Below are 23,294 nucleotides of genomic sequence, written 5' to 3'. Positions count from 1 at the left end.
CTTCAGGGCAGGGCTGAAGTTGTGTGGTGACTTGTTAAATCATTTACCTGTAGAATAGTTGAATTATTCTTGGGGAGACAGAACCAGAAACCAAATACACAGTGTCAGGCCTGATAGCTTTAAGCAAACTACCCTTTCATAAATGATTTTTGTAGTCCGATTTCTATACATATATAACATGTAAAGATCTGGTTTTAGTTAGAATTGAAAACTTTTGGGCAGCCAAGTTTCTAACCTACTTTATTGTTTAGGGTGATGTAAGGGGACTCAAACTAAGTTTCCTTTTAAAAAAAAAATTTAAAAAATCCTTCCGATGAGATGAAGACGGTAACTTAATTTTGCTTTGTCTGTTTCAGGAATGTTGGTGGTGATTGTGTTGTTGCTGATTGCAATTGCTGTGGTTGCCGTCTGGCCAACGCACTAACGCAAGTGCGGGGACCATCAGAGATGCCACTTAGCAGCAGCAGCAGCAGCAGAGCTGGACAATATCAGAGGATGCGAACAACTCCATTGCAAACACGTTTTGTGTGTTAAATAAACTCAGTATTAGAATGAAGACGTTGCTGCACGCAATGCACAGCCAGAGGCCTGTGGCTAGTTTGGAGCATTTGAACTTCAAAAGGACTCTCTTCCTTCCTTGATTTTGTACTTCAGAGGGACATAACTGGAGTAGATGCATCTTTTAAGAGATTTACCCTTCAGTGCAACTGACTCTAAGCAAGCAATCGGCCCCTTTTGTTGAGAGATCAGTCATCCTGTGGGTTTAATGTACTGTGTACTGCTCCTACATAGTTTGTGTGGGATATGTCTGGAGTTCCTCCTCTCTTGCTAAATGATGATCTTCTGAACCAAGATTTTGCATCTTATAAAGAAGTGAGTGTTGTAAGGAACTGATTGATACTAAGTTTCAATGAAGTTGGAGGGTCAGAGAGCAGGCACAGCTTGAGACTGAAAAGCCTGGTGATGAGGGTAGAACAGAATATAAGGACTCAGATGTACCTTACAAACATAAGTATGAGGCAATCTTTGGCTGTTGTGAGAGAATTACCAGTGTTGATCTGCACAGATCGAAATGCAAACAACTGTGGAGCTTTCCAACATTTAACACAACCGGGTGTAGAACAGCGGAAAGCTCTGCCCGACGTGTGCTCAGAAGGGGGGAAAGTGGCTTTCTGTTAACTGTTCTCTGGGGTACGTTTACCCCAACTGACTAACTTCAGAAGTCCTGATACAGGGAAGAGACTAGTCTCAAGACCAGAGATGTGCACAGCTTTCTTTTATCATTTTTCATAACTGTTAAAACTGCAAAGGAAAATATTACGAGTATTAAAAAAAATGAAAAAAGAATGTAATGCTCATTGCTCTCCCAAACATCATTATTTTGTTATGTGCCAACTTAATTGTCAGAACTGATAGAGCAATAACAACACTGAATAAAAGCTGATCCATTTACATGCTGCTTTTTATTGGCATGTTTTTTATTGTTTCCAATAACCTCTTAATATTTTAAAGGTTTTTTGTTTGTTTCCTAGAGATTGATATTGAGGAGCGAAAGAAACTGGCTCCTTAGACTTCCAGTTTCATTTGAAATGTCTCTTTTGTACTTTTCAATGTTTGTTTGTTTTTCAGCCCCAAGCTGGTGCTCATGTGTCTTACTCCTTAAAAACAGAATATGTGCAATTATAGATATGAATTTAATTCTTGGCACTAGCAATCAAAACCCTACCTCCCCCAAACTAGTGCAGTGGGTAGCAGCAGTGCAAACCTAGTGTGTAGAGCGCACTGGGCTGAGATTCAAGAGACCTGGGTCCTAGTCCCAGCTTTGCCACTGGCAAGTCCTTTAAATCGCTCCATGCCTCAGTCTCCCCATCTGTAAAATGGGGATAATGACACTAATCTCCTTTGTAAAGCGCTTTGAGCTCTGTGGCTACAAATCACTCCAGAAGAATAGGTATTATTCTTGTTAAGCTTCCCCAACACCATCTTCTGCCACTGTGCCTCAACCAGACCTAAGCATTCAGGCTCCATGAGCCAGTCACACCAGGAGCATATACTGAAACTATGGTGCTAATTGTGGTGGTGATTTTTGTGGTGCACAGGTCACTCTGGAAGCTGGATGGATCTGAAGAGTAGTTTCAAAATGACTATTCATTCCAAATTTTCTTTGTTTTATATAAAATAAAATAAAAAAGGTCAAAATCAAAACTTATTTTGATTGATCCGAAACGAATGTTTTCAGAATTTTGATTTGGGATGAAAAAAATTTCAAACTCTCAATTTTTTTTTCATAGGACAGAAAATCTGTTTTTCAACCAGCTCTTCACAGCCTGAGCAATTGCACTCCTGGCTGATGTTTCAGCGTACGGGTAGCCAAAGTGGGGAATGTAGATTGTATGGGAGGCAGGTACACAGGTGAACAAACCACTAAGTGAGTTTTAACCTGGCGACTACCAAGGGAAGTGGGATAAACACAGCCGTGTATTAGGGAGTGAAAAATACCTTGTCTTCTGTGCAGTAAAACCCAAGGACTCAGCGCCCCTCTATCCTGCATTGCTCGGAAAGGCTCTTCTGAAAAGATCGGACAAGTCAGTTAAGTCAAAATTGTTTAGGCCTCAGGGTCATGCCTGTTTGCGCGTTGTCACTTGGAGAGGAGCTCTGTATTCAAACAGCCGCAGGAGAAAGCAAGAGGCCGTTTAACCACTGCATGTTTTGCAGGACGTTCTCAACGATCTTATTGCTTGACTTTTCTCCAGTACAAATGGAGCTTTTAAACCCAGCCACTCCAGCCGAAAACAAATAATTGTGGTTCCTGGTGTTGTATTTAAAATCTGCATTCGAGCAGTTTCTGTGTTAAGGAACCTGAAGAACCTGTCTTTTAATTAAAACTGCCATTTACAGGGGGGAATTCGGGTTTTATTTGAAATCCTTGGATACGCTGATCAGAATAAATTGTGCCACTGTTCTGTGCAACATTCTGGGTCCATTCTGTAGGGGCTTTTTAAAAGCTGCTTTCTGATTTGTTGTATTCTTGGGGGACAAAATTTCTGGGGCATAAGGAAGGGAGAACCAGTGAGTCTTATTGCTGAAATATTTAACAAAGAGGTCCTTAGATTTGCCCTTTAAATAACATTAAACATGGCATGTGGGTGAGGAGTTTTATTAAAAAAGAGAGAAGTGGATTTGGCAGGGCTTTCATGGTGTATGTGGAAACCTTTTGTGTTTTACTGCTCTTTGGAAGGGAAGGCTAAAATAAACAGACTGGTTTCATTGTCTACAAGCGAGTGGAACTGAAGAGTGCGAAGTGTGATCAGTCTGAGTTCAGTGCATTTTCGGTTTATTCTATTTAATGAATTTTATGAGCTGGTTGCTGTGGCATCTGGGCACGTGACACAAATGAAAATCAAGCAACAAGTTTAAATTGCCTAGAGTAGACACCAAGGACACCCCCACTCCCTGTACAGAGCCATTCCTGCCCATCATAAGCCAGCCACCACCATCCCCAGCAAAGGTCCATATAATCAGACTCGTGCTTGATCAGAGAGAGACGCCTTTCATTGTGTGTTCCTGTTGAGACTCCCCAACTGCAGTGGGCCTGGTGGCCGATGGGAGCTTATCTCACAGCTGGGAACCCTCTGTCTCCAATCTCCCAGGAATGCATTTTAGGGGAGGATGAGCCAAAGCAGCTTAGTTTAGTGGTGCATAGACAGAGAGGTCACCTGTAACAAAGCCAGGACTCAGATATAGCTAGGACCTTAGAGTTGGAAATCAATGCCTTGACTGTCCCCTAGCAGCAATGGGGAAACCAGTGCAGTTCAATATGCTTATTAATTTGGTTTTAAATACACTCCAACTAGAAATAAGGGTCTTCTTAATAGCCAGGGTAAGTAACCATTGGAACAACTTACCTAGAGATGTGGTGGATTCTCCATCACCTGAAGTTTTTAAATCAAGGCTGGAGAGCTTTCTAAAAGAGGTGGTCTAGCTCACCTGGAAGTTATGGGCTTGATGCAGAAATTATTAGGTGGTGCTCTTAGACCTGCTATGCAGGAGGCCAAATTAGGTTATCACGATGGACGCTTCTGGCCTTTAAAAATCTGAGAGTAAAAGAACCCACCCTGGGGTTGAGGCACCCTGGCATGAATTAATACGGTGCATAGCCCTGCTCAAGCCTTACCTAACCTGAAAGGGAAACGAATCCCTGGGCTCCCGTAGCTGGGAAACTCGACATCCTGGCAGACGGTCAGCTGTTCCACATGCATCCTGGCCAATAAAACCTCAGTTCCCCAGGTACTCATCCCCAGGGATCTCACCGGGTTTGCAGAGGTAGAGAGTTCTCCTTTCCTTCTGTGCCAGCCTAAAATGTGATAAGCAACGTGCCCTGTGCTCGCTCAGTGTGGTCAAGCCCTTAATATTTACCTTGAAGGGATGAAAACATTCAGCTCAACTAAATGCTTCTTCATAGGAAGGCCAAGCATCTCCCAAGGCCTGTATTTCTGGATGGAAGCATCCTCCAAGAAGAGATCCTTTGTCCCCTCTCAGAAAAGTCTGTTAGACAAGCAGTGTAGCTGTAGCTGTGTCAGTCCCAGGATATTAGAGAGACAAGCTTTCGAGCCACACACCACTCTTCTTTAGGCCAAGAGCTCTGCATGGTTCGAAAGCTTCTCTCTCTCTCTCCCTCACCAACAGAAGTTGGTCCAATAAACAATATTCACTCACCCACCCTGGTTCTCTATTACACAAGGAGTCCGGCAGGACGGGATGGCGAGATGGGTGATTACAATCGAAGAGGTTACAGGCAGGTCCCTTGGAGACCCATCCACTCCATTACTAAGTGTTCTGGGTAGGTGTCCATGCCTCCACTGATGCAGCTTTCTGCCAGTGCGTCCTCAGAGCAGACAAGTTGATAGGTTTGTTTTCCTTTCCCTATTTGACTCATTGGTGCTGCTGTTAAGAACCTAGGAGTACAGACTGCTGGAGGCTCTTGCTGCTGAAAAGGAAATTTCCATTACCTGTAGCTAGCTTTGGGTGCAGGTAGCTCTGACATACCACACAGCTGTGCAGTTATTGGTAGGGTGCATTGTCGCATTGTTTTCTGTTGAATTAACATGTGCTCTGGAGTCTAAAATGCTTTTCTCTCTCTTCATTGTTTCCAATTTTAATTTCTCTTTGTTAAGAGGGTAAAATACCAGAGTGGGCCAAAATGCAAAGTGCAAACTCTCTGATGTTCTGCTGTACAGTAAATCTGCTGTGAACGGCACTTATTTCTGTTGGAGTCTAGTTCCTACACTCAGAATAAATGAGCCCTTAAAGCTGTTACACCTTGTTAAATTACCTTTCTTATTGCTTATTTATACAGCGCTCCACTGATGCAGCAGCTGTTGCTGCTGCTCCAGGAAGGATAATTTCATTAGGCACTGAGCATGTCAGGCCAGAATTCACATCCCAGAGCCAATCGCCAGCCAGGGTTACCCCAGAATTCACATCCCAGAGCCAATTGCCAGCCAGGATTACCCCAAAATTTACATCCCAGAGCCAATCGTCAGCCAGAGTTACCCCAGAGCCTTTTGAAGGGACTTCTTTATACTCTGGGCTGTGAGGAGAAGTGAGAACACCACTGAGAGGTTCTGGGATTTGTGGCGAGGGACGAAAGGCCAAGGCAGGTGCTAAGGCCGTGTACACCCATCGTTCAGCTGGGAATAGGCTCATTTCCCCCAGTTCTCAGAGCTGCTGCCGTTTCTCCTTCACAGACCATTAGCTAAAAGCAGGAAAAACCTGGTAAATCTATTTTCACTTTTTTAAAGCTTCAATCAAGATTTCCAAAGAGGAGGTGGCAGCCTGTTTGACCCATATGCCTCTGCCATAAAGATCTGAGATTGCTGACCTCCAAGATGTTTTTGAACTAATAAATTATCGTAGACGTTAAGGGCTAGAAGAGACAGTTTGGGTCGCTCAGTGTGACCTCTGTGCAATTCACAGGATCTTTGCCCGCACTATTCCCTCTCACAGCATTTGGGTGTCTGGAAGCCTCCCCTCCAAATGCCACCCTCTGCTCTGCTTAACTTGTCATGTAATGTTTTAATTCTTGGCTCATTTCTTCCTGAAACAGGCTGCCTGGTATGAAATCTAGCCACACTCATGGTCGTGCAGCATCAGTAACCGCTGATATCCTGAGAGCTTTATTGCAACTGAAAGGGAGATTTGTAGTTTTCAACACAAGTCACTCTCAAAACAAGCCTGGGCCGGATTCCTGAAGAATGCATGTTCCTTTGCCATTCTTACACCTTTTCCTCAGGCTACATTTCCCATGTCTTCTGATGCCCTGGATCTTACCAGCATGTTCAAAACCCCACCTCCTCAGAGACCTAACCTGAAATGCTGTGGGGCCAGCAGAATGGCGGGAGAACATGGAGGGGGAGGAGGTGCAAGGATGGGAGGAATGAGTGGAGGGGAAATAAGACAAGGGAGTAAACCATTATTCATGTCAGGGTTGTTCCTGGCCAGGGTTCTGGGCTTTGCTTGGCTTTCTCAGGGTGCTTGCTACACAGGCTGTGTCAGCAGGGAAAGTCCTAAGGAGTCCTAGCCCTGCCCCCACCATGGGAAGGGATTTCTTTAATCATCCATCGGTTCCCACGTGCACGGAACTGGATGCGGCTGGGAATGCCTGGGAGCAGAGCGGAGTCGTGCAGGGTGGCTCAGAGACTTGCTAATGGGACACAAGAACCTAAGTCGCCCATTCAAACCCATCCCACTCCATTAGTCAGTCCCATTCCATGGGATACTCAGTGGCCTCCATGTGCTACATTGGGGAGGTGGGTTCCTGCTGGGCAGGCGTCTGCATCACGGAAACCACCACCTCCGGCAATAATTCATTCCACTGCTGGCATCCTCAGGGAGAGGCCATTTAATGCCGCACCCTTGGGAATCACTGGCCTGGCCGGGGCTGAGGCATGGTACGGGGCAGTGGAGGGAGGTTAGCTGTGCTGCTGCTTGTGTTTGTACCAAGGACCGGAAACCTGGCAACATTCACCAGCACTAAATCCCCAAATTCTGCTGTTTGCTGCCCGCATGGACTGGAGCCAGGCTGCTATATTACTGTTAGGCTCCTCCCTCGGCACCCATCCCCAAAGTGTTGATTGCACAGCGTGTTAGGGAATGCCCAAAGGCAGGTCCCGATCCACCAGGCTGATCCCAACTCTGCTAAGAGCTGCTGGGGCCTGTATCCCACGCGTTAGAGCCCCTCTTTCAGCACGACGTAACTAAAAAGACTGGCCTAGGACGAGTACAGTTTACAAGAGTTTATTCAACTGGTTTCTGACTTGAATTCTACCAAGTGGGTGCTGAACAGTTACAAGCTCCGTCTGGTTCAGTTACAGCCATCTAACAAAACAAAACAAAAAGACAACTTGGAAAAAAAAATAAGAAAATCCACAACTTTTTCACGTCATTAAATATATTCATATATAATAACCATAATATATTAGTATGCATTGTAAAGAAACATTGCCCAAAACAGTATGTAATGGTCATAACTAAACAACATTTACAATTCAAGATATTAACAGAGATAAACAAAAAACACAGGTTTTTCTGCCAGGTCTGTGTAACAGGCGAAAAGGCGAGTGGGTGGGTGTGTGCAGGGGCGGGGAAGGGACACAGAATGAAACAAACAAAACGACTTTTGTTTAATGCTACTGTGGAGTGATGATTGTTTTGGCATTTCAGCTGCTTTCCAGAATCGCTTGGTTGGCACCGCAGCCCTTTACCCTGTTACAAATTCCACGTTACACTTCCTCAGAGGCCCTAGAGAGATATTTACTTATTTTTGTGGTGGTCAAGTTACCATCACGTTCCACCACTGTGTGTGACCCTTAATGATCACTGCCGGTACAGAACTCTCTGAAAGCCCTTCGTCCTCTCCCTGGGCCCCCGGGTTTTTCTCTCGTCTCGGGTGATGATTTTGGTTCTTTCCCCTGTAAGACTCAGATGAGGGTTTTTTTCATTTCAGTGGAACATTCTGACAAGGCTCTCGGTTTCCGGGGGGGAGCACTACAGCGTGACATTTAATTCACATCAGCCACTGGACTAGCAGGCCTGAACTAATCAGCCACCGATCCGCCTGCTTTTAGGTGGTGGGTATAAATTCCTTGCTGGCTGGGATATGGGGTTGCCTTATTGGCTACCTCCAGATGAAGAGCTGTAGGATTCTTCTGAGGAGCAGCCGCCCCTATGGAAGTTGTTACCCAAAGAGCATAATCCAGGCCCTACTAAAGTCCAGGGGGTTTGTCCTTAAAGAGAAGCCAGCAGCCTGTGGGAAATACTTACTTCATAAGACACCCCCTGAAAGGCAGCTTGTTTTGCTTCGCTTTACCTAGTAGTGATGGAGATTGTATATGTTACACATGCTCAGTATTCTGTATGAACGTATTACGCACAGCTAAAGAGGGATACTTCTTAGGCATGGGCGGAGCGAAACAAGCCGCTCGGACTTGTTGGCAAGCACAAAAGTAAAAAACCGAACCGCAAAAAGACAGTATTTGTTAGGGTTAGGGCTTGCACGGCAGGGGAGGGGGGTTGTTTAAAAAAATCGACAATATTATACTTCTGGTTAACAAAATTTGAGCACGTTTGTTTTACATCTCGTACTAACTATACAAACCAATTTCTTGGTTTTCTTTTTACTGTCTGGAGTACCCATGGCCCTTTGCAGTGTTTCAGCCTATAAATATCCTGTGTTGGAGGCGTGAACATTTTCTGCATGTTCTTCCGGGGGTTCTTCCAAAAATGTTAAAAGCAATAGCCCGAGGGGTGGGGGTTTGCTTTTTAAAGTTTATAATTTTTTGTTTTGGATGCCACCCTAGGTGCCGGGCTCCAGGTTAACAATGCTAGCTCCACAAACCCAAACGTGGAAGTGTCTGCCATTGGACGGCTAGCCATCGTGGGGAATGCAGCCACTCCGCCTGGAAGGCACCTTGCTGCAGTTCAACATGCATTTGGGCAATGCGAGTGCAGGAGGCATGTGCTGCATGCCAGCCAAACCTCAGGGACTGGGGCAGGTACCTGTATTTTGAGGTTATACTAAACGCAAATTAGGGAGCTGGGGTTGTAAAAGGCACCGGAGGGTACCCACCTACCACTGAAACTCCCTTCTCACTCCAGCCACAGGCTACCTTGGAAATATTAGTTGAAAAATCTCATTAGTCGATTGAGTGAGCTTTGGGATTATCAACAGAACATCCTCATAGCGTTACACAGCAGCCTGCCTAGCGCTCTCCTGGAATAGTGTTTTTTGTTTTGTTTGTTTTTTGCAATCATTCCTTTACTGCATGTAGTGGCTGGCAGCTGCAGGGTGATGGGACTCAACTGGGTGTGCTGTACCACAAGAGCAGCCAGAGCAGCTGGGTGCCATGAAGCACAGACAGATCTCCAAGCCAATGCAGGCTCTCAAGGACTGTACTTTGGCCCAGTCCAATTTAATCAGTGTGGCCAACAGTTTATGCTCTCAAGTACATATTTAGGTACCTGAGGGTGAGATTTTCAAAAGCGTGCAAGTGACGTAGGAGCACTAGTCCCACTGACTTCAAAATTGTTTGCCTTTAACACCAGATGCCCCTTTTTCTTTCTGGCCGGTGGTCAGTAAAAGGGGATGCGAGACAAATACTTGGTTTTGCTGAACACTCACTGCCACGGAGTGGTCTGTATATTTTCTCTCCTAACGACTACATTTGCTTTAGTTAAGCCTTGTAATTCACACCAAGGGTCAGACAAGCTCAGAGGAGCTGGTTTCCCCATCCCAGCCATGAATTTCAACTCCCCCAGCCTGCTCTGCGTTTCACTGGGCACCTCTCCATTTTACACCGATTTACATCGCTGCCTTGCTTTAGGGTGGTTTATGTCATTATATAAATATTGTCAATTGCTATAAAACAAGGCAAAACTGCTGGAAAATGTCATAAAATGGATGTTTCCAAGTTTCCTAACAGGAAAAGTATCAGGGAGGTTTTGATTTTTGTAGCATGGGCATCGTAGAAATTGAGTCTGAATTGTGCACCCAAGTTGCGCCCGTTTTTTGTTGTTTTTTTACAAGCAGTTGCTTGTACAAGTTGTGTGTGAGTGCAAACCTCCTTCACCCCTTATGAGCCTAATGTGGAAGCTAAGAAAAATCTGCACCGTGGCTTTAACAAAGCAGAAGTGCCACAGGCTCCATGGAGGAGTTAAGCCCCTCAAACACGAGTCTGATCTGATCTGCCCCAACCGCTCCACCATAGCAGTGTTATAACGGTGAGGTGCTGAATATCAGCAATGCCTATGGAAGCCAAGAGAGAGCCGAATACAGCCTCTGCCTAGAAGAATTGACCTCGGTTCTCTCATTTATACTGGCAGATTATTGTTCTGCTTTGGGAAAGTTTTGTTTCTACAGTGGCTAAATGGGTAGAGCCTTTTGCATCTAGTCGCTTTGGCTAGTGTTTCTCCCGGCGCAGGGCTAATCATCATGTACATCAGCTGGGGCTGAAGTAGCACACACACCTTCCTGCTGGCCCCTCAGCACAGGCGTGAATCTGCGTTTGAAACTTTGCGTTATTACCTGCTGCTCTAGCGCAAATCCCCAAAAGAGACGCATTCAACCTGATGCTGAACAAAAATCTCCACTTCTCGTCATCACTTGCATGAGAAATGAGAAGACGGGGGCCAGCCGTCTCAGCGACACGTGAGGACTCTCAGGGGCAGGAAGTAACGTGACTGTGTGGGCTTCCCAGCAGTTTGCCCAGTGGGGCCTTCATCTTCTGAGTAACATTTAAAGGGGGCGGGAGGGTTGGGGAAGGCGCAGTGGATTGTGAAGGCCTAGTTGGGTACGGAAGCGAAGCTACTGCCAGCAAAGAGTTTGGAAAGAAGCCTCCAAGCAAAGCCTGGGCACCAACCTCCCTTAGGTGCTTCTGCAAATCTTCTCCTCCTGTCTCCTCCACTCTCTGGATTTAACACGGCGATGACTGGCCATTGGCAAATGGGACCTGAATTATTAAACGCTAGACTGAGGATTGTCAGCTGGGAGGTGGATCCGTGTGTGCCGCGACGTGGTTCAGTGCATATCTTGTGCTAACCAGCTGGCATCTCAACAGCATGCAGCTCTCCTTTGAAAATCTGGATTTGAATCCGACAGGAATAGCTGGGCCATGCTTCCAAAGTTAGGTGCATGTGTAACACACCGACTATTGTGTCGTCTTCTAGTGGCTGCTCCACACACAGTGTAAGAGGCACACTGTTGTGTGGGTGCAAGCAGGTACTAATAAACAAGCACCATCACACACGCCCAACTTTGAAAATCGAGCCCTGTCTCTTGGATACTGTACAGCAGGCAATTGATTATTAGAACTATATTTTACTGAAGACCATTCAAGTAACCAGTGTTAATTGATCCTCAAATATGTCCTCAATGATCAATTTCTAATTAGTTCCCCTACAATAATTGTCTCATTCAACCTAAGATGAGAAAATGTGATTCTGGGGTAGGAAAGTTAATTTCCAGCATTGCCGTTGGTTAGTTTCTTGGCTTTGGAACTAGCGGGCGTTAGCAGTTTTAAGGCAGTTTGGCGTCTGTGATCTCTTTGACACAAAGGGGCGAAATAAGCGAGGGGACCACGGGAACTGGTAACTGAACAAGCCTGGGTGCTGTGGCGATCGAGGCAGCGCAGGCCCCAATCCAGCCTCGTGGCGCAAAGGTTTGTATGTGTGTGTGTGTGGTGGTTTTTTTTTTCTGTACTATGAGGTGCAAACTTGGCAGTCCCACAGAAGTGATTCCCCTACATCCCACCCGCCCGCCCCCCGACACACACAAACTGCAAAGTGAGTTCCTTCACAAAATCCCTAATCCCAATCCCTATCTGCTCCAGGTTCTACACAAAGCAGCATGCACAGTCTCTCTTTCTCTCGCGCTCCGCTGCTGCCTCTTCCTTTAGGCTTTCTTACACTTCCCCTTCTTCTCCCGTTGCTGGAACTTCCTGAGCCGCCGAGCCCATGTGTCCCTCCACTGTATCACCAAGCTGCTCTTGTCTGCTACGATCCCATTCTGGTCCGGCGAGTCTTCGTCATTGCCCAGCAGCAAGTACTTCTTCATGGGCTTGATTTTCGGGCACTTGCATGCTATGTCCTTGGAGCGGATCCACAGGATCTGGTCTCCACGCCGTATCCGGTTGGTCCCTTGTTTGTACACAGAGATGATGTTGACGGTGAACTTCCACCAGTCGCCAGCTTTGTCGGCCTTCAGGATGTGGATCTGCACAGCTGGAAAAAGACAAGAAAAGGAAGCAAGTTGAAGCTTGTTTTTAACTCCAGCTAATAAAGCACCTGAGACAAAGACCCTTCACCTCTGATGACCGGCCTCTGGAAGGAGCAGCCAAAGGCCAAATAGCTTTGTGGTGACATGTGAAATGAGCTATTGAATGATGCTAAATCCCCCTGAACCAAAGTCCATGTTGCAAAAGCCACCACAAGAGTCACTGCTAATTAACTACTCTGCAAGCCGTCTCTAAGCAGTGATGCCAACCATTGCCTGGGCCATAAAGAATGCACTCCGGTCATACCCCCAGGCATGGTCCCAGCATGTCAGGGATGAGACTTGTTAGTGAGATGCTTGGAGAGAAGTTTTGCCCTGCTGCTCATGAGGTACTATTCTGAGGCTAAATACAGGGCATCAGGCACCAGGGCCATCAGTCCAGGAGACTTTCTGAGCACAAACGTCTGAGACACTAGAATTAACCCCTCCCCCAAAGTACTTCTTGTGGAGCTGTGGGGGTTGCTGCACACACCACATGTTTGAGGCTGAACCGTAAAAGCAAGGAAGGGAAAAATGCATCCCCTCTTCTCTGCTCGGGCACCCACCTTACCATCACTGCACCTACTGTACACCACAGAGTGTGCAGTAGTGCCTTAACACCACCCCCTGGGTCCTTCTGCCCCAGGCTGTTCTCCCCCATAATCCATAACTGGTAGGTGTGAATGTCTGGGGCAGTGGTACAAAGGGCAATGGGACCTGGCAGAAAGGACTGAGCTTTGGGGGTCAGTGGAGGTTTCAGCCATATGGGATAGGCTCGCTCCTAGCTGAGAGTGGCAATTAGAGGGACCTGGTTCAAGGTGATCATTTGACTCATGGCAGGGAGAGGGGCTACAGGGAGACCTCCACCAGCAGGTCAAGGAGGAGGCAGACATCAGCAACCCAGGTGCAGAACCTCCAGCATCCTAGCAGGGGGTGTCCCGCAGAGTCAGGGAGTGTGTGGCCTGGGTATCAGGAAATGATTCTGGGGATGGGGTGTCAGGGAGGGAAGCCCCAGTGCCGGTGACTAGAAATGGGGCTGCGGGGAATGCTCCTGCCCTGTAGGGTCATGGGCTGGCTGATCTGACAGGCCTTCATCCACTCCTCTCTAAGTGGAAGGAAGAAATCTAGAAATATGCTGCCCATGGGAGCCCCGGTTCCAGCTAGTGCCCAAGTGCTGGGTACTGTATATAACACTCAGGTACACCCCAGGTGCACCCAGGGCACAGGAGTTCCATCCAGCCCCTCAGAGCCTTCAGTTTGCTGCCGTAGCTATGGAGGTACCTTAATCGGTGTGGCCCATGGAGACTAACAATGGAACAAGCCAGGGCCCTCTCTGCCTGATGGCTCTGTGACCACTTCGCTGCTTGCTTTCCATGGGTGCTGATCTCTCCCAATAAGCCGTTTGTTTGTTTACCAAAGGGAGTACAAGTAGGAGCAAGTGTAACAGTCTAGGACCATGGAGAGATGGCTCCTTAGCTGATGTAAATCCACACAGTTCAAACGGCTTCAGTGGAGCTACGCTTGATTTACGCTAGCTCAGCATCCGGCCATTATTATTTCTGGTAGAATTATTGGCAGGCTCCTGTTGGAATTTGGTGAAGCCCTGGCTTCCAAGGTAGAAGCCTGTATGGGCCTAGGATGTGCTCTCCTTTGGACCATCCTGCCTTCAGATAGCTCAAGGTGGAGCTCTGTGCTGTGATTCCCTCCATTATTCAAAGCACTGCTGTTGCACCCGGGGGGTAGGGTGAGGGGCAGGGACAAGGGCCAGGGGTGCCGATGATGCACACAGACGAAGTTCAGAGTTATTCGTGGTTCTTGTGGCGAGAGAGACCCATCCAACTTTTCTCTCAGATGTTTCTGGGCATCCTGAACTTTGCACTCCGGGCTCCATGTTCCAAACCCGGCTATGATGGTAACCGTTGCCATGTTTGCCTCACCAAGGGATTTGACGCTCATTATGAACTTTGAAACAATAAATAAAATAAAAAGTAAATTGGGTTCATGTTTGACTGAAGTCATGAAGGTAACCATGGTGACAAAATGCACCCCTTCCACTTAAAGCAACAAGGGGAGAGGCGGGGTGGTGGTGGAATAAACCATCCAGAACCCTTATTTTCCTTGGACAGAGCTGGCCAGGACTGTGCAATGAATTTCATTGCAAGATATTCTCAACATTTACTCAGCAAAACTGCTGCTTGTTAACCTGCTCCTAGGGCCCATTGCCTTTTCCCCGGCTACTGGAGGACTGGGAACACACAGCAAAGAACAAACACAATTCTCACACACACCCGCAGCAGGGGCAGCTAGGTCTAGAATCCTCCACTATTGGAGCAGCTAGAGCACCTCGAGGTGGCACTAATGCGCTTATCCTCCTTGTACATCTGCCACTAGGCGGCAAGGTGATCTCTCACACCCAAAACCAATCCTTGGCAGTGCGAGTTAGGCATGTACATGAAGGAATGGCCATACTCCTAAAATGGGAGTGGCAAAGTACCTCAGTGCCTAACTCCAATTGAAATCCATGGGAGTTAGGTGCCTAAATATCTCTCCTAGATTGTGACATTGCAAGTCAATGCATTTAAGATGCTGTCCCCTGTACAGGCCACTCCTGGGACATGGAGAGGTCATCATGGTGGATGATGTGCTACATGAATCTGCATCAAATCTGCTATTGAGTCTGATACCAGAGCTGCTCTGAAGTGGTATGTGGGCCTATTGTGCACAAATCACCAGCATTTATGGAACATACAGCAGGCCCGATGCGCACAGGACAAGCTCAGATGTCAGAATGTGCCTCAACACCAGGACTTTGCATCCAGGGCTGCTGGGTTGGGCGTGAGAATGGCCCTTGAAAATGGAAGGCCTGTTACATGGCCGTGAATGAGTGAGGAGTGGGATTTTTGTGGCTGGAGAATTTGGGCTTGGGGGTTATCTTGACTGTCATTCATCATTTGTTTCAGTTTTTGAGGAATATTTTGCCTTTGCCTTGCAGATGAGTGAGATTAGCTCAGGAGAATGTAAAAGTTTGATAGCAGCCTGCAGCTCTGCATTATCTGGACTAGTGGCTCAGTGTCCTAAGATGTCAATGTCTTTCCAGACCTAAACCTGAACTGCATCACAAGTCACGTGAGTATGGTGATCCCCATGTGTGTACATCTAGCCATGTCGCCCAAACAAGAGGCACACAGACACCATGAATAGTCTCTGGTTAGAAGAGGCTCTGCTCTGGAATAGCAAAGGAGTGCAGCTGGTCAGGAATGTAAAGATGCTGACGGAGCTGGAGGAGACCTGGTCATGGCATGATGGAGAGGGTGGAGGGTGCTGCCACTCAGGACAGAGATGTGGCCACAGCGCTGTGGGGGGATGCAAGGGAGTGATGTGACCATACCTTTTGGGGGATTAGCTGCAAGAGAATCTGGGCTGGCCCAAGGAAATCAGAGTGGGCCAGCAGAGGGCAGCTTGGGTAACTGCTGGGACAACTGCCCAATCTCCTTGCACAACTGGCCTGTTTTCCGGGAGAGAGTCACAGCCCAGGCTGAGGCAGGGTCTGGTAACAGCACTTTCTTCCCAAGACTTGATTTCCCCATTGGGAGGCTATTACAGGATGCGTTTAGCAGCTGAGTTAACTGTCCAGCATCTCCTGTGAACTCAGCCTATTCCCTTTTTGAAGGAAACAGGATCCAGGATATCTCCCACAGCGATCTCTCTTCGCAGGAGAGAGGACACACCTGGGGTTATATTGACCAGCTGCGCAGAGACCAGGTGGCTGGAAGACCGTGTAGACTAGGACAGCCTCCCCATTAACAACGCAGGACTTCAGCCAGTATTAACAGGACAACATCCTCATCCCCCCTCCCTCCCGGCCAGTTTGTTCCAGCTGTTTGGACAACGTGCTTTTGGAAATAGCTGCGTGTTCAGAGCTGGATCCCGGCCTTTGCGACTGCTCAGATTCGGCGATATGCAGGGGAATTGGTTTGACCCATTCGTGCATGGGCCCATCCTGCACTGAGCCCAGGGAGCTGGTCAGCACGATCTAAGAAGTGTCTCCCCTTTCTAGCTGCATCCTGGCACCACTGAGCAAACAAGACACTGTCCTTGTGTTCACATCACTTTCTGCATGGGAGAGAAGTACTGTACCTGGAATGGAAGTGAACAAGCCCTAAATCCCAGTCTGACCCCAGGGTTTCAACTTCCCTTCTCTGTGGCCCTGGCCTGTTGCATTCGATCTGAGGCAGCGTCTCAGGTGCCATTCAACTGAATTAGAAACTCAATAAGTGGATCCGGCCCTTCCAGAGCAGAACACTAACCCCACTGCCCAAAACATGCATGGATGTTACCAGCTGACTCCACACAAGTCTCATCATACCGCACCCTCCCAGTGTAACCCTCCATCTTCACAACCCCGCTATTGGTGTCAATGGCTGCCCAAGGTGTGCATAGCATGGGATGGGAGGGAAAAGGAGTCATGTAAGCCTCCACCAAGTTGCAGAAGTTTAAGCTCCTTCCGCTTATAACCTGGGGACTACAGGAGGGGATAGTGCATCTGAGTTCAGCCTGGCTGTGGCAACGCCAAGGGGAACTGGTCCAGGGGAGTTGTAACCACCTTCCTTTTTAGGGGACAGGAAAGGAAAAGGTCTCTTACTATGGAGGGGAGGGATCTGTAAAGGTTGTTGAGTAGCAGCTATTGTGCTGTCTCGCAGAACAAACCGCTCCTCCCCTATGATGCTCACTCATGTGCTTGCCAAGAGTGCAGCATCCTGCACCCAATGTACATCAGTCCAGGCTTAAATCAACAAGGTCTGAACATCGGATGGAAGTCATGCTGGGAAAAGGAGCAGGGTGTCTGCCGATCGCCCAGGGACCTAGATTTCCAAGAGCATCAAAAGGTGGTCCCGACGTCCATGAGCAATCTGGGATTGCTGTCTTCTTAGCACTTCCCTGGCCGGGCTCTGGTTTTGTCCATCTTGTCTGCAGAGGCCATCTGAGGCCGCAGCACTGATTAGCTGCTGGTGCCAACACCACCAGCCAGCTGGAAAGGCTGAAGGTGGAAGGAAAATCAGCTGGGAGTCAGTTCAGAGCAGTGGACTGGAGCTGGAGCCCAAAGTCCCTGGTTTTATTGCACAAGATTCTCTCCTGCCAAGGGGAAGCATAGGCTGTTGGTCAGTTACCATCTATTAAATTTGTATTAAAAATCAAGCAAGCAGGCTGCTTAGCCCTGGGCAGGGATGGGGCAGAGACTCCTTCATGGGGGTGGTGCTTGCAGCTGGATCTCAACTTCCCCAAAGCTGAGGGAAAGGTTCTGGCTTGGTCCACTGTAAAGAGATTGGCTTGAGCCAATGTTTGGCCCCAGATTTGAATCTACACAAAGTGCAAGGCGGCTTGGATCTGGGGGTTGGTGCAGGCTCATCTCTCCTAGCACTGTTCAGCAATGACCCCTATTGCTAATTACAGCCCACTGCTTATGGTCTTGTAAGGATATGCTATTGAGATCTGCACAAGCAGAGGAATGAGGTAGCGATATAGGGCTTGAGGGCTGCGAACTCCAAAGCCATGAAGTTCAGGTGTTCATAAGCAAGAAGAAGAATTTTGGATGCTTCTCTGTTCCTTTGGGAATGTTGGGATGAGGAGGTGGTTCTTAGTTTAGCTGAGCCAGTTCACCAATCTCTGGCTGGGGTGTAGAGAGGCAGAAATTTAGAGATGGGCCAAATCAAATCCCCAGACCCAAACACCCAGATCTGGATCTGGCAGATGATGGGTAGTTTGTCTCATATCAACAAAGCCCAGTGCATGTTTCTGATCAATGTTTTGATTGGCCAAACAGGGCTGTTCCACTCCTGCCAATCTCCCACTTTCTGAGCATACAGGTACAATGCAGTGCTGGTGTGTGCCTGTGTAAAGATGAGATGGTTCTTTTTGGCCTACATTATGTGCAGAATCCATGATCCAAAGGTTCAGTTCCTAGTCTAAGCGAGTTCAGTGCAGAAATGGTGCTATCCTTTCAGCACCACAACTGACATTTCATAGCCCAAGAGGAGACACCAACAGGTGCCATCCAGGCACTCTCAGCAAGAAAATGGGAATGTCAGCTGACTGTTCCTGGGAAATCCCTCGCTCAGTTTTGGATGCTGTCATTTATGGGACACAGGGAGGGGAAAGTGGAATGATGGTGACATCTGTTAAGACATTCAGCAGTGTGCTGCACTGCTATCTCCCATCCCTATGGCATCTTTCACACTGAAGGACCCAAAAGCACAGTGCAAACTACTACTTGTATATTGCCGTATCCTTTCACCCACATGCAGTCACCTCCGGTGTGGAACGCAGAGGCTGTTTAACAGTGCCTAATAGCACTACTCCAGCATTACACAAAGGTGACGTTACATCATGATCTGAAGATAGCGTGAACAGGCCTCTTCCTGGTCTTCTATCAGAGGATGCAAAAACTAGGCCCTGTGATTGACAAGGGCTTTCTTCCAGCTCCCTTGAGTTTACACCTGTGTTCTGATACCTGCAGGATGCTAGACTGTGCCTGCCATGATTCAGAAGGTCCAGGATCGATCATAGTTCTTCCATGCTGAAGAGCTGGTTTTGATCTGGCTCAGGTGCTGAGTGGGATGCAGTGCAGGTTATGAAACATCTTCAGCTACAGCAGATCATTGCATTATGCACTAGCTTCAGCCCCTTTGTGAGACAGTGTCTGGACCTAGCCAGTAGGGTGCTGGGTACTGGTGTTGGTTCTGATCCACCCTCCAAAGGTTCTGGGCTGGACTGGAACCTCCTTATGGAGGAGGGAGGCTGCTCTCCAGAACTTGATGCACTGGGCTGCTTGATGTTTGTCACTCAACCACCTCCTCCTGTTACCACCAGCCCCTTTTATCGTTTGCATGCCCACTTCTGTGGATGCTGCCTCTGTCCCAGCCCATGTCCGTTTCTTTTTGAAATGTGGCCCAAACAGAACACTGTAATCGCTCACCTGTCCTGTGCCCAGGGATCCACTCCACTGCCATCTTCGCCCAGATGCTCCGCTACAAGCCATCCACTCAGGCAGCTGATTGAATATATCTCAAGTTGAGCACCAAAATTGTAGGTCCCCCAAATGTCTAAAATCACTTCTGAAAACCCTAGGTCATTATCTCTACTCAAAGCTCACCCAGAGCAATGGAACCAGAGGTGCATTATAAAGCCCTATCCAACTCCTTTGGTTACCAACTGCCTGATAAGAGTTTTCGGCAGCTATTTTTCACCCAAATAATTCACTGCACATGCTACTTGCTTTGTTATACTTATTTAAAGCACCAGTTCATGCTATAGATACACAGTCATTTCCAGGTGGAGAAACCCATCCATTCACTTAGTCCCTGTGCCACTTTCACCAGAAGTGAATGCATTTCAAACAGGAGACAAACACCGGCTCTGGGCCCTGAGCTCTGCACAGAAAGTTAGTCTCCATTGCTGCCGTGAACTACCGTAGGGTTGCCAGATTGGTGATGCGTGGTGCAGTCGGAATTTCCATTCATAAAAATGTCAGTGTTGTGGATTCAGTTTCAACCCACAAGGAGGGAAGGAAAACTGCTTTCATTACTCGAGTAATAGAGCATTTTGAGTGGCTGCATGTTGATGAAACAGAGACAAAATCTGGAGGCACCTTCCTTTGCCTTGTTAATGTGTTTTTCTTTTGAAGAGCTGTCAGTCAAATGAAGCTCATGGCAGCTGTAAGCAGAAAATGGGGGAGGAATGGGTGACCCTGCTGGATGTTGCAAAAAGTTGACACAACATGTCTCTTATTTTTGTCTTTCCTCTGATGAGGGAACGGTTGACTTCCAGGAAAGTGCCTCGTGGGGAAACGATTATGCAGACTTCATGAATTTATTTGCTAATTGTGAGCTGAGAGGAATCAATAAAACCAGAGAGAGGGAGAAAAAAATCCACTGGAAGTTACAGCACTGGACAGGAGACAAAATAAAGAGAAATCACTTTATGGGAGATCCAAGCTGGCTCAGCCCAGAGGATGTAGTCATGCCACTTTTTCCGTTTTCCAGCCTGCCTTTGTAGTTCAACAACGAAACACTTTTTTTTGATTGGATTTTATTTTTTTCCTTCCAACCTCTTGATTTACAATGCAGCCTCTCTGTCAGTCTGTCTGTCTGTAAGATTTACCGTGAGCCAGGTCAATGCTGGAGGGATGCAACCTTCATTATGTAGGTTGAAAAGAAGACCTAATCAGCCACCCAAACAAAAATCTCTGACCTGTTTAGATGACAAATGAACATTCAACCTACTGAATTAACACTTGTAGGAGCAACACATCTGCATAAAAAACCTCATACACAACATGATTTAATGCTAAAAAGTTGGGGGAGGACGAAAGCTGGTAAGTCCACAAATACCTTAAAAAATTACAAAATATATATTGTTTTTAAAACGCACGTCATGAGTGCCAGATGCTTTCATGAAATCCGAGCTCTGACCACATATTTCCCAGACTAGTGTGAAGGTAAGAAATGGTGAAGATGAGCCAGTTTTTTTATTTTTTTGGAAACAAGTCTTTCCAAAAAAACTTAAACCTTTGGCCGGCCCTGATCCACACTGACAGAATGGAGAAAATGAATGCGAAGGAACTGTACAGAGGTGGTTACAGGAACCATGGTTTGTCTAAAAATACAGGCTGTATATTTTGATGTCAAAGTCCTCTTTTTTTTTTTTTTAATTAATGAAGTGGAAGGACTGAAGGCTTAGGTGAAAGCGTGGCTGGCACAGCCACTGCTGTTTTCATTGACAGAAAGTTTTATGCTCCAACCTTGCATCTAGAACATGTGGTTTCCCTGGAGCTGAAGGAAAATAAGTGGCCTTTCAAATATTGTTTCCTCTAACTGGTAGGTGACTGTGGCCAAACATCTGTCACCCACATCTGGGGTTCCCAAAGGAAGTTTGTGCAGTCAGAAGGGGAGTGAAAACTCACCCCTTTGCCTTTGGTTTTACAGTGGTAGCATGGAGTCACCTTCCCAGTCACCAGGGAGGGCTGAGTTTGGGCAGGACGATCCCCCAATGGCATATTTAGATGGACTTCTGTGCTAGGGCATGGGGAGAGACTTTCACTGTCTGGCTTTGGAGCAGGTGGTTGGCATGTTAGCTGGGACCCAGCCACAAAGGTCAGGGGGTCAGTTTTCAAAAGTGCCTACATGACTTGGGAGCATAAGTCTGATTTTCAAAATTGCCAAGAGCCCACTGACTTCAATGGACCTTTAGCTTTCTAAGGGCCAGATGGTCAAAGGTATTTAGCAGCCTAAAGATGTGGATAGGCATCTACTGGGATTTTCAAAAGCACCTAAGCAGGTGAGGTGCCTAATGCCCATGGAGTTCATTAGATCAGGTCCCAACCTGCTTCTGGAGCCTAAGTCAGGCGCTTTTGGAAATGTCACCCCCCGATCACGAATGCACACCCCTAGTGTAAATGAGCTGCTTTGGTGCAAATTACTCTTTTTAACTGTCTGGAGTAAATCACACTGGGGTAAGCCTTCAGGGCAGCACATCTGCATTGGTGGTTGCACCAAGGAACTGGCATTGCTTTAGTGTACCCCAGTGCATTAAAAACACAGGGCCTAAGACTCAGGGAACAATTCCCTGTTGCCCCGCAACTTGTGACCTCGTTTCAGTGTGCAATGTTAGCAGGCCAGGTTTTATACCCACTTCCCACTCATTTGCATGGATGTAAATGATGACATAAGTTGCAGGCTAACATGACAAGAATAGTCATAAGCAATAATAATAATGTTGCTAGTGTTATAAATTGCCATAGACAAGTTGTCACCTAGACAAGGTGCAGGGCAATGGAAAATCAGACACACATCTTCAGACTCAGATCCGCAAAGGTGCCTAATTTCCACTGAAATCAATCCCATGAGAGTTTTGAGGACCTCGGCCGAAGTCCAGAGAAAGGCAAAGGCCCTGTCTTGGTTAGGAGAAAAGGTGCTTTTCCAAGGAGCATTAGCAAATGTGGTGAGAACCACTGAGGGCACCCACTGCCTCTCACCTGTGCAAGGCTATTAGCTGTATGTGTTGTAACCCACATCGAACCCAATGAGGTGCTTGTTTCCATAGCTACATGTGCGCTGTGTATCATAGGCAACTGAGGCACCAAACCCACATCTCAGACTGTTCTCCTCAACTCCACCTCACTGGCAACCACCCAGCTCACCACACAGCCCGTCTCAACAGCCTCCCTAGCCTCATGTGACGCTAAGAGCCCCTCAGTGCCAACTGGCCAGGGCCATGCAGGAATATCCTGCTCCTGGGCTATACATTCTGGTTCGCCAAAGAATATCATGTGAGGTCTGAAACGGTCATTAATACCGTTGTGAAATGTACAGACAGATGCTATGTCAGGTGTTGTGTGTCTGCTGGTACTACGTCCCTGCAGTCTGTATCAAGAGCAGCACTGACAAGTGGGTTTCTGCTGGACACAAGATGTTTATTCCTGTCTCTGTCACTCACATGTATATTAAGCGTTGTAGGCCAGCACAGTGGAAGCTTCATTTGCATATTAAGTCAGTGTGGGCTGGGAAGTTAACAGGGAGGGTGCACACTGGAGAATAAGCTCCAGGGGCTCATCCTGACTCTGGGAACGGACCATGAACTTTGCGTCTACAAGGAGAAGGCCAGGGTAACACCCTTTCTGCTGCATCTGCGAAGCGAACAGTGCATTGATAGTCATGAAAACAGGATCTAAAAATGCCAGAGGACATTTGGGGTAGGATAAAATGATTTAGCCTGCAGGTTAGCCTGCAAGGGTTAGACTGTAGGAAGCATTTATAATTTGGTTTCATATGTAACCCTTTTCTTACCATTATCCCTGCTCACCCTCTCTGAAATGGTGATCTGTGATAATCGACAGCTGGTTTCACTATAACTATATCTCAGTGCTGTGGTATTAAACGAGCAGTGGTGCCTGTGATGAATCTCACATGCTGGTGTGTGCACTGGTTCCTTG

General features: G+C 47.2%; 2 protein-coding genes across 6 annotated transcripts in view; one reads left to right on the top strand and one right to left on the bottom strand.

The window, feature by feature from the left end:
• The window catches only part of STX8 (syntaxin 8), a 168,855-nt gene extending 167,378 nt beyond the window's left edge, over nt 1-1,477 (top strand). Inside the window, exon 8 of the mRNA XM_039501276.1 lies at nt 357-1,477. Coding sequence (XP_039357210.1) covers nt 357-424 — 68 coding nt within the window. The 3' untranslated portion in view covers nt 425-1,477. The remainder of the gene's footprint in view (nt 1-356) is intronic.
• A 5,827-nt stretch (nt 1,478-7,304) lies between these two features.
• Nucleotides 7,305-23,294, bottom strand: part of NTN1 (netrin 1) — a 233,169-nt gene continuing 217,179 nt past the window's right edge. For 4 of the 5 annotated variants that reach the window (XM_039501596.1, XM_039501594.1, XM_039501597.1 and 1 more), the window contains one exon: nt 11,821-12,276. In XM_039501596.1, the coding sequence (XP_039357530.1) occupies nt 11,948-12,276 (329 nt within the window). In that variant the 3' untranslated portion in view covers nt 11,821-11,947. Of the gene's footprint in view, nt 7,378-11,820; nt 12,277-23,294 lie in introns of those variants that run through there. The other variant, XM_039501598.1, reaches the window with a different exon arrangement.

Source organism: Mauremys reevesii, linkage group 15 (assembly GCF_016161935.1).
Source record: "Mauremys reevesii isolate NIE-2019 linkage group 15, ASM1616193v1, whole genome shotgun sequence".
Lineage (NCBI taxonomy): Eukaryota > Metazoa > Chordata > Testudines > Geoemydidae > Mauremys > Mauremys reevesii.
Note: the sequence above shows the minus strand (reverse complement) of the source record. Positions and strands in the feature narration are given on the sequence as shown.